At 39.1% G+C, this 20118-nt stretch overlaps 1 protein-coding gene across 2 annotated transcripts in view; it reads right to left on the bottom strand.

Moving 5' to 3' along the window:
- The window catches only part of LOC113988477 (ephrin type-B receptor 5), a 69413-nt gene that overhangs the window by 6646 nt on the left and 42649 nt on the right, over positions 1 to 20118 (bottom strand). For both annotated transcript variants that reach the window (XM_027722128.2, XM_027722127.2), the window contains exons 5-9: positions 17933 to 18088; positions 15521 to 15859; positions 4756 to 4880; positions 3533 to 3695; positions 2612 to 2726 (exon numbers count right to left, since the gene is read on the bottom strand). In XM_027722128.2, coding sequence (XP_027577929.1) covers positions 2612 to 2726; positions 3533 to 3695; positions 4756 to 4880; positions 15521 to 15859; positions 17933 to 18088 — 898 coding nt within the window. The remainder of the gene's footprint in view (positions 1 to 2611; positions 2727 to 3532; positions 3696 to 4755; positions 4881 to 15520; positions 15860 to 17932; positions 18089 to 20118) is intronic.

Genomic DNA, 20118 nt, shown 5'->3' with positions numbered 1-20118 from the left:
GTCCATCTCCAGGTAACCAGTACATGCTTGTTTTCTACGTGGTAGTTTTTACACCACTGTTTGCATCCCCACTTTAGATATGACAAATGAGAGGGCCTCCATCACTATCCTGAAAAAAAATATTACAGTTTAACATCACTGTCTTGGAAATTTTCTTTCTATTCAGGCTAAATTTGCATTTTAATTTCATCAAATTACAACAAATGATTCTTTTTGATAGTAATCTAAGACATCTCCTGTGATGCCTTTTAATTTCTTTGAAAACATTCTAAGAGCCATTTACTCTAATACTTAATTTGTATAGATTTCCCCCAATTGTTTTTCCTCCTGGACTCTTAACAGCATTTACGTTGGCTATTCTTTTCATAAGTATGGCACTCAAACACAACAACAAAGAGCCAGAGGGACAGAAATCTGTACCATGATGTTATTTTTGCATGTGCAGATCAAAATAGGTATTGTCTTTATTACTGTAATCTTTATTGCATATATGCAACTAATTTCCAGTAAGTATAGGTCCTTCTCAACACAGGCATTTCTCAGATTTCATTCTCCCTTTAAATGTGTGCAATTCAAGCATTTTTTCCCACACGATCTAATTATTTTCTAAGTTTCATCTTATTCTTTGTTTGCTCTAAATATATTTTCCAATTTCAAGCCACTTTCTTTGTTCCCAACAGCATTCATTTTTTCCTCAAAAATCTACAATTCATGCTAGTTTATAATCATCATATTAATTAGATGAGACTGTAAATCAAACTCTGTGTTATCCTGCAGTATCTCTGCTGTATGCATGGATTTGTGTCAACCCATATGTTTTGCTGTTTCAGCACAAGACCTTTTAGCTGCCGATTCAACTAGCATCTGAACACAGAGTATCATGAAACGTTATTTTTCCTTATGAACATAGCTAATTCTGTCATTCTAACAGATAACTGTATTATTCTTACTTGTCAGGCTTATCTCTTAAAATTCTGCTAAAATTTCAAAACCACAGACAATTCTACCTTCAAATTCTGTTCTGCCGTGCAAAGAAACTGGCTTTACTGGGGGCACACACCTAAGAGCTCTAACTCTGCTGTTGCACCTGAAAGTCAGGTCTACTTTAATGTTTTTTTATGGATTATCTAACATATTAGTGGTTTTCCATCTTAAAAAAACCCCAAAACAATTAGCTAAAATAGGTGTTTCACATTGCATATTGCCTGAAAAATGTGTATCAACACTTTATAAAAACAAGCTAAAGTTATAGCATTTGACTCTACATATGTTCAACTTTTTAAAGAACTACTCATTTCAAGTGGTGTTCCTCATTTCCTGCATCTTCAAACTTACTTTGCTTATAGAGGACAAATTGAAAATAGAAATTTGGTATCTCTGCTTCTTCTGAACAACTGTCTATTAACTGTACATTATCCTTTAAGTATAAATGGATCAATTTTTTATGATATTTCCTTATATGTATATTTACAGATACCCATTAATGTCTTTCCCCAACACAGTTTTGGTAGTATTAACTTATTCTGGGTTTAGTTTATTTTTTTTAGAAAAATATATGCTTTATTGAGTTGTGCACAAAATATCACATTTCCAGCTGTAACAAGAATTGATATTTTTAACAGTTCAAAGCTACAAAAGGAGGCAACAATTCAATTATAACAATATTTTATAATTTTTTTCTTTCTGGAAAGAAAAATATTAAAAGAGAGTATACACAGAAGGAGAAAACAAATGCGGAAAAGGGAAGACAACAAAAAAGAAATCATTAAAACTAGATGTCAATTTCTAAAGTTAAGTAGTTTATACATTTTTTAGGTCAGCAGAAAAAGCTAAAAAGTCCCTCTTGTGAAGAGGCACAGTAGAGCAAAGATACAGAATCCATTACTGACAATCTAGGGGATTAAGTTCAAACCTCAGTAAATTCAAGGAGCAGGTAATGACTGTTTCTTTTCTTCAAATAACAAAACCCCCATTGTTTACTTTTGTATCTCTACGAAAGCAGCAACCCTTACTTTTTTCTCTTTAAAATTTGTCCTTCTATTTTTGCTATAACCGATTATCTCTACAATTACTTATATGCCCTTTATTCTTTCCAAAATGGAAAGTGGTGTCTGTTTTCTTTAACCTATATTTTATGAGTTAGTGTTCCATGGAACCATAGGGGTTGTATAGATTTTACTCCTCAGCAAATGAGCCCTTGGTTCTTGGTGACAGGATATTTAGCACCCTCTAAAAAAATAGATCTGAATACTTATTCCACCACTCCTTCTCCACTACATTGTTTCATTCTCCACTTGCTTGCCTAAAATGCAATTTACAGTCCCTTCTTTACAGTGATACATTTAAATACCTTTTGAGCACCAGCTTTAAAATACTTTCCTTGTGTTCATATTGCTAACTAGCCAAATATCAGCTGAGTATGTGAGTGGTTTACCAAAGAGAGGCTTCTCAGATAGGAATAATGGGGCAGATCTTTCCTTAATTACAAAATGGCATCTCAAGGACATCTGGATAAATGTAGATCAGGCTGTTTCCCTTGGGACGGGGTTATGTTGCAGGGGTAAGAAAGTTCCACTGTCTGAAGTGCACATGAGCAGGTCAAGGAATTCACCTCTTGAAGATGATGGCAAGGATGGCAATGGCAGCAATTACCAAGAAGGCTAGACCACCGAGTGCTGACCCCACGATAAGCGGCAGTCGGTCCTGCACCATCTCCGAACGTTCCCCTAGAACGGAAGACACATGCATACACACACACAGATGCAGAGGACAGGAATTGTCAGAGTTTCCCTTCTACTCAGCTGGGTCTCACCCGTAATTCCATCCCTACCAGCCCTTTGGTTCCCAGTCACTGTGCATCTCCAGCGCCTTCCTTCCTACTTCTGAAAAACCAGTGCTCCTGAGTCCACTTTTCCATCCCCTGGTCCACTGACACCTAACTAGCCACTTAAGTATAGGCTAGCTCTACACCTGAGCTTTGATCCCACTGTCCCCTATCAATTTAGCTTGTATATGACATATATGAGTACCTTTGATCCATACAAACTGATTCCATACTGCTGGAAAGCAAGCTTCCTCATATATGCGTATGCCCCATCTATCTTTGTGTCCTATGCCCCACCTGTCTTTAAGACTTTCACAGAGCTTTCAGCTGTAAGATGTCTCACGAGACATCCCGTGTCACATGTAAGATGTCCAGCTGGAAGTCAAACTACAGCAGTGTATAGTGCTACGTACTGCAACATCTCCCTAAAGAGATCCCTAAAAAGATACTCTGCTCCTGCTGGTCAGAGGTACAGAGGCAACAAGGAACAGGACTGGGGAGTATGGCAGTAGTGTAAACAATACACTCTGATAGCATGAAGCTTCTTTGAGTGAACAAATCTGCATATGCAAATTAAGATATACAGAAATACAAGTTGAGCAGGAGTGTCTGGTAGCAGTCCTCCAGAGGATAAGCTACTACACTCAGGGACACACACAAGTGACAGGTGATCGTATACAGATCTGACTACAAAATGGTAGCACTTACCTCCTGTTAAAGTCTGGAAATACATCTTCCCACTGTATGGGCCATAGCCCACTGCTGTTCTAGCTCGTACTTGGAAGGCATAGATCTTGCCTGGGCTCAGACTTGATATGGTGGCCATGTTGGTTTCACTAGTTAAGGTGAATGAATTATCCTCATCTTCTGCCTGTGAATGTCAGTGACCAAAAAAGAATGTGAAACTTCTGCCCTCGCTGCTCGCTCTCCTCATCAAGGCATGATAGCTTCCACATCAGCCCAATATTCTCTGAACCTGTTACAGAGCCTCCCAACCACAGCTGCTATTCCAGACCTTACTTTCCCACACACTACTCATTCCTCACTGCTGCTTTTCATTCCCTTAGGCCTGGGTTTCTGCTAAAGACTCCCTAGGCTCTGCTAAAGACTTTCAATCTAAACGAGAGTGAGAGAGAAAACTACCTGGTCCTGTGATTTGCTTTCTACAAACTCCAAACTCATGTATTCTCCTAGGAGAATCCAGAGTAAGAACATGTGTAATGCTGTATCCAGGAAGATGCTAGACATCACAAATAGCAGTCCCTTTTACCACTAGAAAAACAGTAGCCCCGCACAATCCTGCAAAAATATTTATGTGAAAGATCAAGAATATGGAATGGGAGCTTGTCTGAATAGCCCCACATACCTCTTCCCCTCAAATCAGACAGATTAGGAGTCACAAAACATGTGAATGGAGGACAACTCTGTATTTGCCACCCTGCAATTCCAGCATACAAAGAGGTAACTGGTATTTACCACTTAGTGAATGAAAAAGTGCATTCCTCCTCAAAAATTTTCTTAGAGACATCTGCCCAGGCATAAATGGGGACACAAGACTTCCCTCACAAACATGACAGACTTTTGCAGTCAGTCCAATTCCAATAAACACATTTAGAAAATTGAGTTCCTTCTGCTGTTACCTGTGTCAGCTGGTGCTAAACTTATTGTTAGCCACAGTTTTTAAGCTTAAGCAAGTGTCTTCTATTTGTTTTAATTTGGAATGTCCATAGATGTTTCCAAGTTGGGAAATGCACATGGACTGATGTCAGATGAAGCATGTATTACTTCTAGTAATAATTCTGCTACAGTTTGTTCTTTCCTCCTCTGTTCTTTCCTCCACCTTGTTCATTCTGATCCAGGGGTGCATCTCCCAGACAGAAGATTTCTCTGTTCTCTATAGAACAATCAGCACGGTATCACTTTCTACTCACCTTATCAAAGTAGCGTAGCTGGTAATCCAGGATTACTCCATTGGGCTGGTCTGGCTGAGGCCATGACAGTGTGATGCTATTGGTAGTACGACTCACCTGATGCATCATAGGGACTGCAGAGGGGACTGAAATAAAAGAGAGAAAGGAGAGATTGCAAAGGGACAAGCTTAACAGTGAACTATGATTGAATATTCATTATGATGAATTAATAAGTTAGGTCAGCTTTTCCTTTAATTTCCCATAATTTGCATTATGAAGTGCTTTGTAGAATAACCAGAAGAAATCTGGCACAATACTACTCTGCTGGGAGATACAGTCATTGACAACACGGACAGAAAGAAAATGAAGAAATCCACATCCAACTGATCATGCACAGGAGCTAAATTATCTGTATTGTAGCTGGAATGTAATCTTCAAACTCGCAATTTTTACATCAAGCTGAGAAGATGTTCAGTGCCATTGCCTTGTTTTAAGATCACACTTGGACAAAGAATGTGATAGTGGTCAGAACAGAAGCAGGGCACACTACCTCCCTTCTGCTTCTCCCCCAGATTCTTTGCCTGGGGGAAAAAATCAAGTATGGTCTACTGGAGCAACGGAGGCCTTTCACTATCAGATCATTGCTGCAAACCAGAAGACAGAGGCAGATGAGACCACTGCCACATTAAGGAACAGACTTTGGAGCATGTCTCAGTTCAGTTGCAGACCCCAGAGAATGAAAGCACTTCATTTTCATAGCTTGGTATGCAGCCTTGTGTTCAGACCAGCTCCTGGATCTCAGACCAATCTCCGCCAGGACTGTTGCCTAGATGTCAAAACTTTTACTGTATTTGAGACTCTCAGTCCTTCTGGGGGGCATAGGAATACAGAAGTCCAGTCTGAATGGGCTTCTAACTATCACTGCTGCCTGAGACCACCACCTCAAGGTCACTGTTAAGTGTGCCATGTGTAGAAACGTCACATACAGTTTTTTCTGTCTGTTCTTAAATAGTTTGCCAGTGTTCTTTCTCTTGGTAAACACACCAGCCTGGAATACTACCTAGATGAAGTTGTTAGCTCCCTTGATTACATTACGATATTAAGCACTTACAGCCAAGGAACGATATTAATTACTGGGGGAAAATGTCAACTTCCCTTTATGTAGAAAGCAAGGGTCTGGACATAACAAACATAAATGAGGGATTTAAAAGCATGAATCTGAATCAGAAAGCAAACAAGAACTTTCGTCTACCAATTTTAGAAAACTTTTGATTCGTTATTCTCAAAGTCTCAAGTTCAGTTCAAGACTTTGAGAGTTGTGTAATTGCCATTAATTCTCTCTAACCTGGAACTCATTAAATCAGTAGGCAGGAAACACAATTCTATCTTGAAGATAATATGAGTAACAATTTCAAATACTGTTAATGGAACCAAGATTAGATTACAATGAGAAACAATACAAGGGACTACCTGGAGTAGTTTTACTTTTCATTTTTTTATCTTCTTAGAGGCACCACTCATATGTTCTGAAGACACCAGAGGTTCAGAACACCTATTTAATGGCAGGTCCTCTCCTAAGTAGTTAGCTCTTCAAAAAAATGTCCTCAGAGTAGGAAGGGAGATGAATGCCTGTTAAAGCCACTTGCATGTGAAGCTTCCTGGAGAATGGAATTTCACTTCTACCAAAACCATCCATGAATCCACGTGCACACACATGCATACTCCCCAGTTTCATGCAAAAGCTAAAAGAATGTGAGTTGCATCTTAGGAAGAGTTTTTCAAGCAAAAATTCCAGGATAATTGTAAGAGGATCTTTCAGCCTGTCGGCTGTCTGTCCACAAAGCTCTTCTCAAGTTTTGCTTTCTCTCTGAAAGCAAAAATGTCATGTTGCCAAGAAATCTCAAGCAGAGCAGCTAGGGAATCCTCATTTTCCTAATGGATGCAAAATTTTCAGCAATGTTTAAATTTTCCAGAAAAAGAATACCAATGAAAAGCTGCCACCTAACTCCACTGGTTTTACAAAACAAAAACCATAAACTTCCTTGATGTGAGGAATGAAGCAGAGACATTTGGTAAATGAGCAAAACCTGCAGAAAAGCATTTTCTTCCCTCATTAATTGTGAGAAAGATAAAAGAAATGTTTTTAATAACAAGATAAAATTATTCAGAAAAACATAATTCAGTGTTCTTCAAGCAGCTCAGGCAAGTGGGAACTAATTTAAAAATGTAAATGAAACAAAAATGTAAGAGTATAAACAATAAAATGCTTTCTCTTCTCCTTACTCCTTTTATTTTTTTACCATTGCTTGTGTTTCAAACAAGACTGCACAACTAGTTCACCTGAGGTAACTGGTCAGTTAACAGTCGATCAAGACAGATTCTGCTACATTTTAATGTTACAGAAAGTTTAACTCCCTTAACATAAAGCACACACCAGCAGAGGAGCAAATGTAAATACACAGCTACGCTGTCAGGGAAGAGCCCACTTCCTTCTAGTTTTGGATGAAGATTTTGCAGATTGAGCAGAGTTAAATCTCCCCTCAATTCCTCTCCTTACGCCCTCCAACAGTTAATTCTTCCCGTCCTTATCATTCCTTCCTGATCCCCAATTTTTCCCCTACCTGGAAGAAATAATCAAAGTCAACTAGCAACATTTGACCTGCATTTTAGCAAAAAACATATCCATTCTGACACGAATACGTGCTATGAATTTTCAGCTACCCATCAACAGGCTATCTTCTGCCAGCAGTAAAGAGACTCAAGCTGGCACTGCGCATAGTACATTTAGGCACAGTAAAATCTGCAACAGAGCAATGATGTTAAATGGCACTCCCCTCAGACAGGCAGCATGCATAAGCAGGTTATAACTAGTTGAACTAGACATACTGGGAAACATAACAAAAAATCACACAAGTGTATCTTTTGACCATGTGCCACAGCCTTCTAGAATCATCCTGCTGTATAGGTATGTCCATCACTCAGGGTAATCAGATGGTGGTGGTGGGGATGACCAGGATAATGTAGTCTGTTGTATTAAAAAATACTAATTTCAGTGATATGTACCTAATAAGCAGACACCACTTAAGGAAAAAGCCAGTAAAAATTCTCAGAAATAAAATCAGATATGAATCAAGGCAAGGCAGGTTGTTTTTAATCTGCGTCTCTGAGACAGAGTTCAGATTTTGATACGTGTGCCTCCCTTTTAAGGACAAAAATTACAAAACACTGGCCAGGGAGCTCTCCCATCACTTCAAGTAAAAGAGATGATCAAGATTTCTCCATTGAAAAATTTTATACTAACGTGATGTGAATATTAATACTAAGGTGATGTGAGATGTGAACATAATTGTTGGTGGACTAAGTACCTATTTCCTGTCAGAAGTGTATTATAAAGTTACTGTCCCAGTGTTAATACAATAAGAAATACAAATTTCAAGGCTTTATATCTATAGACATTCAAACTACCCTACCTGTGCTGCCACAGAAGTGCTAGATGAGTATTTTCCTTTGTATGCATGCCAACTATAAAAATGTTTATAACATAACCTTGCTTTCAAAGCTTTGTTTTGTGTACACAACTGTGTCCAGTTCTATGTCGATTTGTCACTTTTATTCATTTTGTTCTTTTCACATGGAGTTTATACACATTGACATGTTAGGTCCCTGTCTAATGACAGCTGAAATCACAGGGCCTGATTCAATCCAGTGTGGGCAGTTGTATTAAATGATCATTGTAGGTGACTTCCAACTATTCTATTATTTCTATTCTATTCTATTCTATTCTATTCTATTCTACTCTACTCTATCCTATTTACTGAGACAAAAAAACATGCTGTGAGATCAGACTTCTAATTAAGACTGAAAAAGCAATGCTTTTTGTATACTATTTATAAAATAGCAAATGTATGGAAATTTCTTTCACATATAGATCTAGTTAAAGCTGTAAAGCAGTCCAAACACCAATTAAATTCAACTCCCAGGTTCTATATTCTGTGAGTTGTCAGTTGCAACTCTTCTACATTGTGGGACAAATTTTTTCCTGGTATCAGTGGATATAGTGGATTTAAGATAGTTTGAGTACCTTGAAAATGCTACATTCCCTGAGTTACTAATGTTTGACAAGTTTCAGTTGTTTTCTAATAAAGGTGATGTCCTCGGCTGTGGTACCTGCTTAGACCAGCAACACATGCCTGCAAGACTAAAATCTTATCTCAATCAACAGAGTAGGTAAGGAAGGAAGGTGAAGGAAGTGCAGACTCTTGTAACAGTACATGGAGATCCCTACTCATGTAGAGCACAGCCAAGTGCCATTCTCAGTAGACGACGAACATCTCTGGCACGTGACATTCAGTCCATATTCCATGCAGATACTTCAGGAGAGCAGATGTGACCCCTGCACGGAGAAGTCCCACAGCATAAGGTCAGGGAGGAAAGAGTGGGTCCAAAAAAGCTAGTTCATATGCATGGGTTACCTCTTCCACGTGCAAAAGCAAATCATCCCAACAAGCAGGAATTCAGGCAAAAAATGCCAGGAGGCCTGCATGTTTGAACAAGGAGTTCCTAGCTAAACTCAAACACAAAAAAGGAAGGATACAGAAGCATGGAAGCATGGACAGGTAGCCTGGGAAGAACAGAGAGGCACTGTCCAAACATGTGGACACACGGCTAGGAAAGCCAAAGCCTACCTGGAATCACATCTGGCTACCGAGGTCAAAAGCCAGAAGGGTTTCTCTAGGTACAGAAGTGGCTAAAGGAAGACCAGAGAAAAGGTGGGCCTACTGCTGGGTGGCATGGGGGTCCTGGTGACACAGGATATCTTCTTCACATCAGTCTTTACCAGCAAGACTGGCCTTTAGGAACGCCAGGTCCTGCAGACCTGGGGGAAGGCTGAAGCAAGGAAGACCTTCTTCCTCATACCAGATCAGGTGACTAAATATTTACACAAACTGTATAATTTCATGGGTCCCGGTCAGATACATCCATCGGGGAGCTGGCTGATGTCATTTTGAGGCCACTCTTGATAATCTCTGAATCATCATGGTGACTGTGACAGGCGCCTGAGGACTAGTGGAAAACAAATGTCATTCCTCTTCTCAACAAAGGGAAGAAGGAGGCAGCTAATCCTTACCTTCGCCCCTGGGAAGATGGAACAACTAATCCTGGATACCTTTCTGGGCACACAAAGGACAAGAAAGTAATTGTGAGCAGCCAGCATGGATTCTCAGAAGGAAACTCAGGCTTGATCAACCTTCTAGGATGAAATTTCTGGCTTGGTAGAGGAGGGGAGAGCAGTGGATAGTGACTTTCTTGATATTAGGAAGGCCTTCCACACTGTTTCCCATGATATCCTCATGGAGAATACAGTATGGGCTTTAAGAACTGTCTCCCATAGTGTCCTTACAGATAACCCAAACTTGATGAAGTGTGGGCTGGATAAGCAGACAGTGAGGTTATTTGAAAACTTCCTGAACAACTGAGCCCAGACCAGTGGAAGGAAGTGACAGAGCAATGGATCAGGCAAACCAGAGTTGTTGTTGACTCTCCAACCTTGGTGATATTTCAAAAGTGTTCTGGATGTGGTCATGGGCAATTTGCTTGAGGTGACCCTGATAAGCAGAGCGGTTGCAGAATATGTTCTCCAGAGGTCTCTTCCAAGCTTGTCCATTTTCTGATTCTTTCCAGGTAGTTATGCATCTTCTTCCCCTTCCTTCTCACCCCATAATCTTCTGCAAGTGCACAGTTTGATCAACCTCAGCTATGCCTCTAATGTTCTCTAATATGCCTCTATATTCTCTAACAGTAGCCCCAAATCTACCACTTTCACATTCTTGTTTCTCCTTTGTTACCGCTTCAGGTATCCTATTTTCCTCATATTCTAAGCAAATGACATGAAGATCCTAGCTTTGTTCCACACAGCTTCCCACATATCATCTTCAAGGAAGATCAATCTGAATACAACATGGAAACTCCCTTCTTTATGTGTTTATTATCTTATCTTTATTTTGAAAATGTCCTATGTCTTTTGTACACATTTCATTTTAGCTCTGACCCTTTCTCTAAATACCTGAAAATACTTTAAAAGTATCTTGGATTGTCTTCTGTCGTAACCCTGTACTTTACTTCCTATGGAGGAAGAGTGCTTTAGAAGGGCTAATTAGTTACTTTCACTTCTCTTATCTCTATTGTTAATACTTTTTATGTATGCATTCCATTCATATTTAATAAAGAGGAAAAAAATCCTTTAGGACAAAAGGTGCCATGTTTTACTTTGTACCTTCTATTTATTCTTGCTCAAAAGGTTTCTGTCTTCACTCAAACAGTGGCTAACACCTGAATTGTGAAAACAAGCACATTTTTTCTCTGCTCATGCTGCAGAGATCAGGCATAGTAAAGAGAGAAACTGGAATAGCTTCTTTTTGTGGAGTGACCACAGAAATTGTTATTCATTCCCAGTCATAGCTGGGCAAATCTGCTGAAGATGGCTAAGTTGACAAATGTCATTAATGTCACTAAGGGGAAAATTAAACCTTAAAAGAGTATTTTTGTCGTTCTATGTGGACAGAAAATGAAAAAGTTAAATTCTTAGGGACCTTTGGTGAATGCTGAGGGTTAGCAATTATATCATAACTAAGCAAATAGCTTATTACTTTGAAGAACAATGTAGTTCGTTCAGAGGACAATGAGCACTTACATTCCACTTGCTTTACCTGCTGGTTTTAGCCTGGCAAAACACAGTATGTGTTTTGACAGCTCTCTTCTTATTCCTTTCTTGTTTTGAACAAGAAAATACCTTGCCTGTGTCTCTGCTCTTGCCAACTAAGTCTACTATATTCCTTTGGCTCTCTTTGGAAAAGCAAACATCTTCCAGTAATTCATCCACTTCCCTTCATAATCTCATAATCACACTTGGCATAAAATTCTTTTCCTCTTCTCATACCATGTCACCTGAAAATCTTCTTTCAGGTCCTCTTAAATTTTCTGGCACTTCCCATAACTGTCCTTGTCCTCATTCAGCCTCTTACACAAACCTTCAGACTGTCTTAGCACTCATTTCTGCAGTGCTAAGATTTTTGGTATGGCCAGGTCCCACTGCTCTGATTCCAACTGATGCAAAAGGCTGCTACATTTCTTTTCACAGGTACAAGGCAACCTGGTCAAACAATCTTTACCCTCACACACCTCCATTAGCTCTCATAATCTCTCAATTCAGTTAAAAAGCAGTCCACTTGCTTTTAAAAGTCTGTATTGATTTGCTCCAACATTTGAGTCTCTGCTGTCTTTCTCTTTTCCTCTTCTTTCTAGTAATGTAACAACTGCCTGAATGAATAAGTTCAGTAGCATGTCTCTGGCAACAGACATTACTACATGCTTCAGTGCAAGGAGCAAGAAAAAAAATGGACAGATAGTTAAAGCTGTGCACAGAGAAAGTTTCTTTGCAGTCCTTTAAATGAAAACCTGACTTCTGTCCTGAGACATTAGAACAGATATTTGTTTACCCTGATAAGTACACTTGAAGATATTAGAATAATGAATAAAATTGTAGTCTTTTTTTTTTAATAATGTGATTGGAGTTTAAGTTCTTTGCATTCTTTGTGTCAGGTTCCCACCTGTGAAGAAGTGTAACTTCATTAGAATTACATAATACCCTTTCCTCATGTAGTTCCTGCTATTTAGAACATCCTTCCAACATTTTTCTACATATCCTGACACTTCTTCAGGTATTCACCCTCAGCACTTCAAACCTGAGCTGAAAGCAATTCCTGTCTCTTGTCTCATCTCCTTACAGTTCTTCTGGTAATTAGTAGATCATACTTGCATGTCCAAACAGGTTTTCTTATTACTATCCAAACAGGTTTCAGGTTAAGGTTGTCTTATTATAGTAAAGGACATTTTTCAGTGCCAGCCCTTCTTATTCTGATTCCAGACACATAGTCACTGAAGAATAGGAACACCATAATCAGTCTGCCACAGAAAATGTGATTGTGTAACCAAAAGATCCCATTGCACTTTGAAGAAGGGCCTGAAGACTCTGAGGGGTAAAAAACTCTTAGACAAACAGTTTTGGAGACAAAGATGAAGCGTGAATAGGTATCATGGGAAAAGAAAAAGTATATATGTTCCAGCACAGAATATTGCCTAAGATACCTCTAGGGGGGCAGGTATATTTCTTGGATCAGCAATGGAAGAAGCAAGAGAACTCTGACTGATGTATGAGTAAGCAGCATATTCAGAAACTGCAAGGATTGGAGGGTCTTTTTTTCATCATCTTTAATTCAATGGAGAGAAAATTTTTGCTATGGCCCTTTATTCTGAAACCATATCTTTCTCCAGTTTGCTTTTTTTGGCACCCTTCATGCTTTGCTGTACCTTTTTGGTTTCTTTCTGCATGTAAGGTCCTGAAATTTCCATCTCTGCTTATATAACAATAATAGGAATCATAATAATTGTTATAATAACACAACAACCACAAGCATTGCTAAAGTGAAAAGCTGCTGAAGGGATCAAAAGGAAGGGGTATGGTTGAGACAGTCCACGTGATGGAGGAAGCAGGGCCTTGTTAGTATGAGCTGTCACCACAAATCAAGGGCAGCTCATCTCAAGCTCACTCCTAACAATCCTGAGAAAGAGGAAGGAAAAAAACCCTGCAACCAAACACAAAAAAGAAGCCACTCAGTACACATGGCTGTTTAAGAAAGTTGGTCTCCCTTGAAACTGCTTCAGCACAAAAGAGAGGTAACTTAGAAACACCCACATACCCAAGACACCCAGAGACACCGAGAGATAACTGGAGGAATAGGAGTGGTCAGAAAAATCAAACAGAAGAAAAAGAAGAGTATAGGTTTGGTGATTCCAGGAAGGAGAAGGAAGTAGATGCTCAATTAAATTATCTCTGATATAGATGAAGACGGTTGAGATGAGAAGTATGAAGAAAGGGAATTCTGTAGGATGTTAATAGAACACCCACCTGTCTCCAGGAAAAGCCAAAGGAACTGCCTGGAATTACCATACAAATTACCCAGCCACATTTTACTGTAAACAAAAACTGATCACCCACTTGCAGCCAGCCTCTTAAGGGGACCAGGCATCCTATAGATGCTCTGCTACTCAGTGTCAGGTAACACTTCAAAGGGAAGAAACAGATGTTGTCAATCCCCTGGCATCCCCAAACAGTAGGAAATTACTTGGGGTGTATATATATTCCCTTTCTTTCTATATCATGGAAGCAGAAATTATAAGATGTGATTTAACCAAGATCATGATGCCATATCTGGTATCACAGCACTTCTCTTGAGATTTATCAAAACCCTTGTTTTGCAGGGGTTTCCACATGACACTCTGGAATCTCATTTGGGATTTGTTTCAGTTTAACATTTAAACAACTCTAAATGTTTGCAGACATTTTCTGTCACTCAGTTCAAAATGTTCCCCCTCTTTCTCCTCCTCATCACATTACTCCTCATTATATCCTCTTAAACAAGCTGTGTACAATTCCTCTCCATATTAGCTTATACATTCCTGTAAAAAACAACATATGCCCAGTCACTTAATGTTGACATTTAGCAGAACTCTATGCCTGTACATATGTAGCTCTCTCCAGCTCCAGTCCCTGTAGATGGTATTTACAGACTCTGACTGCCCACACAAGTCATTAGTAGCTTGGTTTAGTCATCCCCATGGTTTAGTTCCTAGTTACAAGGATCACAACATCTTTGAATATAACTGTACAACACATTTTGATATTTCTACCATGCAAAAAGCAAAACAAAAAAAAGTTTCTTATTAACAGGAGAATAGTATTCCAAGACCACGTATCAGAACAGGAAAGTTGAAAAGGCAAGAACAAGGGAGAAAAAAATACATGCACTGCAGAAGAGCACAGAGCAATTTCAATAAAACAGGAATGGTGATTCTGCTTCTGGATTTTTTGTCAAAACTCCATTTAATGGTTCTCTAGGTATTGTAAAACTGTAGTTTTCAGATTCTTTTATGACCCACCGGACCACACACTATTAACACATGCCATCCCAGGAACGTGTACATTTAGGTGATGAGAAAATATCATTGTATACATTCTTTCTTGTCATACAGCACTTCTCTGTAAATTTTAACTGTACCTTCATCTTTAGACAGTACTTATCAATTTTCCACCTCCTTATTTTGATATGCAGAAAGGCAAAAGTGGATGGATTTGATGAAACAATCAATACTTCTTGTTAAAGTGCAGTAGAGTATGACTGAAATGAGGAGAATGAAAGGTGGTATACAGAAACAAGAGAGAATGGAAAACTAGAGTACCTCAAAACACAAAGACAAAAAAGAAATGTGAACAGGTGAAAAATGCTAGAAAGTCTGACTGAAGAATAAGAAGATGAAATGGAGAAGAGTAGGAGACAGAGAAGATGAAGAGAAATGAAGAAATGCCTACTAACACCTGCTCTGGCAAGCTGATGCTCACAAAATCCTTGTCAAACCGTGGCAGTATCCCTTCTCCTGCACAATCAAACAACATTCTTTGTCTGATGTACAGAGCTACATCTCCCATTGGCTTCTTCTCCAGGGCAGCTTTTTCCTTAATAATCACATCAGCTGCTATACTCATTTTTCTGCCAAGAGGGAAGAATGGAAAGCCCATTGAGAGAAGGAAGGAATGAGAAGGGCAGAAGTGAAACTGTGAAGCTAGCAGAGCACAATAAGAAAGGGCAAAACACACAAGTAAAAAGACAAAGCAAAGCAAGTGAGAGGCAGAAGTAGAAATTTTGGGACTTAGACACAGGAGTCTCCTCACCTGACTGGCTGGTGCTAACATTGATGGTGGCATAGTGAGGTGCTTCTGAACTCAATTCAGTCACCAAGTTGACAGCCTGGATCTCAAAGGTGTACTGCACACGGGCCAGGAGGTTGGAGACTTGCACGCGGCTTTCTGTCAGGCCCACTTGGCGCGGTTCAAACTGAACACTGTCCCCACAGCGCACGCACGGCCCTGAGGACCCTGCTGGGCACACTTTGCAGATGACATTGAAGAAAACATCCTTGCGGCCACCCAGGTCCCTCGGGAGGCGCCAGGTCAGGAGCACGTTGGAGCCAACAATTTCATAGCTAAGGTCACGAGGAGCAGAGGGGATGCCTAGAAGAAAGAATGAAAGATCAAAACCCCGTGAAGGAATGGGAAAGAGGTGGGGGAGGGGAGAAGACAAAGCAAGGGGAAAAGAACAGAAGAACAAATTGCTTTTTATTCTCCTTCTTACTCTTCTCTAGTTGTTTCTTTGAATAAGGCTAAGAAAAACATATTCTTTGCTACATCAAGCACACACATAAACAAAGGGACAACTTTATGATCACATTTTAGAGAAATAAAATTATAAACAGGAGTCTTTGTTTCAAGGGTGTGACTTTTTCATTTCCCTAAAAGAACATTGTTTAGGGAAATGTAAATCCTTTGAAATTTTACACAAGTTTAGTAAATATATATCTCTCCTTTGGCACCTAATATCTCTGAACTCTCTCAGACTTCAGTTAGCCTGTTCCATCTATTACAGGAACTGGACAACAGTTTCCCTGGGATTATTCCTGATGCCAGCCACATTCCTCAATGGCAATGGGGGTAAACTCTGACAGCTGAAAAACTGCCTATTCTGTGCATCCAACACTTCTCCTGCAATCACAGTGAAGAGAAGAAGGAAAATGCAGAGAGTCAGAAGAAGGTATGGGGATGACAATGGGACAGAACACTGCAGCTAAAATGTGAAAAGTCCAGAGAGGTAAAATAGGCAGCATTATTGCACTGCTAAACCTGGGTGCAGACACAAAGCAAGAGGGGAAGGGCAGGGACACAGAGGCTCAGTGACGGGGAGGGGCAAGGAAAACATTATTTACAGAACATTTCCCTCTGAAGGCTGCAATGAAATCCAAGAATCCTCCTTCTCACCACTACTCTGTAGTCAAGAAATATTGATGAAAAAGCAAAACATTTGCCCTGTCTAACACTGAACAATGTAAAGGATGTCATCCTCTATTAGTACAAGTGGATGAGGTCTTTGGGGGACATCTCTCTGGCTGCAATTTAGTTCATTGCTGGAGCATTTGAGTATTTCCAATAGCTATATTTCCCATGTTGTTAAAAATATAAATTATGTTGGAAAATTGCACACAGAAGACTGTCACATAATGTATTACTGAAAGATGAAGTATTTGTACATCAAGAAATGTCAGAATTATGTTTTCTTTTTTGATCTTAACTGGGCCCACTCAACATTTGCACTGTGGTATAGTATTTAATTGCATGATCATGCACTAGTTTCCCCTGAGCATTCTTACCACAGTCAATCCAAAGGATAGACAACTGCCCAGGAAAAAATAATCCCTGCGAATTACAGACTGCTTGATGCTGGCTGCTGAAGGTGGATTCTGTGCAGTACAGGAAGCAAGGGATTACAGAAAAAAACCCACAATCACATTTCCTAATTTCTGAGTATTTAACTTTAGAGCCATACAGTGTTTCTCTGTCACTTCTACAAAGTTCAAGGGTGATGCTTGATACATTATTTAAGCTATATTTTTGAGTGTTGATAGGTACCTTTATTTAATTTTCTGCATCTACTTGTTCTTTCTTGACCTATTAATAAATGACTGAAAAATGTCATAATTGATGAGAGCCACTGAGAAGCTAATGGAAAAACAATCTATATTTCTATAAATAAAATTCACAGAATTTGAATTTTGTGCAGTTAATATGGTCTTCACACTTTGAATGAAACAGGGAAGAAAATATTGGTTAACTCCTTCAATGAATACCTCGTGTATGAAATGAGTTTAGCATTTCATGAGAAATTAGTATGCCATTTTATCATGAAAAGCTGTACCTTATGCATACTTGCAATGGACTTATTTGATTGCATGAGTCATCTACAATTTGACATTTTTTAATTTCTGAAATCTAGTATTGCAACACTCCAGTATTCTCAAAACACAGTTTCACCAATGTATCAGCATTGTAAAAAGCATGTACGAACACTTCTGCTTTGTCATCTACATGCAGTGAGTGGATATACCCTGTAGTAAACTGCAGGAGCAATGAGAAGTTTTGGATTATTCCAGAGGTCTTGAGGAGAGGTGAATTGCAACTCCCCTGAATCATCTGGGCACATCCTCTCTCACTAACTGCCCTTCTTGCTTTCAAATACTTTGTCCAAATACTTACCAGTGCAGGGAGCATCAGAATTGTCTGAAGCAGATCGATAATAGCGGTTCTGACACACACATTCACGGGAACCTGGCAGTGGAGCGTGGCTGTGGGCAGGGCATAGATGGCAGGGGTCATCTCCCACAGACACTTTAAAGAAACCAAGTGGACAGGCTAAGAGGAGGAAAATGAGAGAGACAAAAGCAGGAGAATCATTAATTCAGATTTCAGAAACATTGCAATTTTATTACATTTAACTTCTGCTGCTTCTGCAGGTAGAAGTCATTACATAGAGTAGCTACTACTGGTTTTGATGCTTTATGGAGCACGTATTATTCAAGCTGCAATTTCAAACCAGTTTATTCCATATAAGTGCTTGAACTGATTCACTGGCAGATGAAAGAGATCCAGTCCAGAGACAGCTTTGGCCATCTGAAATAATTGTCTTCTCATTACTCATTCAAAGACCTTTAAAATTGGAGAAGCCAAAGAGCACAGTCATGTGATTGTCTGGAAATATCATACAGTTACATGTATTACCCACACCCACTTTCCCCCACCCAACACACCTATAATAATTGCTTAAACTAATATACACTACCATGGCGGATTTTACATCAAAACAAAGGGCAGACACTAAGATTGGCAGTCCTACTGTTTTCCTGTAGGTCTGAAAACTTCCCAGTAATGGATAAAAGCATCTTAATTAGTCAAATTTTATCTGCAAATGCATAGAAACATGTATATGCAACAAGCTGAAACAAGGATGGAAATCCATCCTACAGAGAAAGAAAATATAAAAATAATAACATAACAATATGGGAGTATGGTACACTCTAGGTTTGGCAAAGATGCTATGCTGAATTACCTAATAGGAGGTGCTGGGAGCTTACACTGATGTGCTAGGATACAGTTTTTACCATTTTATCTAGGTTTTATGCAAGTTTTCTAAAGTTGATTTTCTATAAATAGATCTATACATAGATCTATAAATAGATCCAGCTCTTTTAGATTTTATGGACTAATAAGCTAGGTGAAAGTTCATTTTCAGACTGACATTTGGCTAGTTAACTTCACAATAAAGAGCATTTACAAGGAATGGGACACTTTCAGATAGACCTCAGCTGAGCATTTGATGTCAAAACACACAAAGGACACCCTCAAGAGAGCAAACTGCTCTAGTGGTTACCAGAAGCAGAATATTCCCAAGGATTGTGGATAGCAAGAAATTATCTGAAAAAAAAAAAACATGTCAGAGAAGAATATTGTATACAGGTGTTATATGAAAGTAGGATCATATGTGTTCAATTCCCTTTGCAGTTACGGGCACAGTCCAGACATAACAGCCCATAACATCTGTGGAGTCCCATCAGCTTTATACCTCTTCTTCAGCATATTACTTCATCTTCTCTCTCAAAATTCTTCTTGGCTGCAGAGCAACCTCCATATGTACAGTGATAAGAGTGGTAAGTCCTGAAACAGGTCAGACTGTAAAAGGGACTTCAATAACTCTGAATGATAGCTATTAAATAGGAGAACACTGGTTCTTCCCAGCACTCAAAAACTGACAAAATTTGGTGTGTGATGCATTGCTATATGGAAAGGAAAAGGGAAGAAGAGACTGGAATTTTTTCATATGATGCATGATGGTAAGAAAAGAGCAACTGCCTTTGCCTTCAGGCCTGTATCCGGCAGAAAATCAAATAATTCTTATATGGAAAGATATGTCCATATGTTCCGATAAACAAAAAAAATAAGTAAGATTTTGTCCACTTTATGAATTATACCCCTTTCCCTCAGTTTAAGACTCTGCTAACAGCCACGAACATAGAATATAATTTTTCACACTAATTGGTAAATGCACCTGTACTGAAACTATGAGTACTATGAATTGGAAGTTCTCATTCAACTCACTGCAGCATCATTCAACCAAAATTTACCACTTTCAGGGATCTTTATTTATTTCAAATTTGAGAATGCTGAACTGAATGTGAATTTTTTTTCTTACAAGTAATTTTATCTTATCTGTTTTTTCTTGCATTGAACTCCTTCTCAAGCTTTTTTCAAGGCTTAGAACTAATGGCACATTCATTCCACTTGTCAAGGTAGACACTGTAGAAGGTTTCTTTTCTTTCATTCAGTACTACAGCCTGATATCAAGTGGGACAACAACCTTGCTGCTGGTCACAGTAGTAAAAATGAAT

This window comes from Pipra filicauda, unplaced genomic scaffold (assembly GCF_003945595.2).
Source record: "Pipra filicauda isolate LSUMZ 115617 unplaced genomic scaffold, ASM394559v2 scaffold234_size1211729_pilon, whole genome shotgun sequence".
Lineage (NCBI taxonomy): Eukaryota > Metazoa > Chordata > Aves > Passeriformes > Pipridae > Pipra > Pipra filicauda.
The sequence above is the reverse complement of the archived record's forward strand: the minus strand, read 5'-3'. Positions and strand labels throughout refer to the sequence as shown.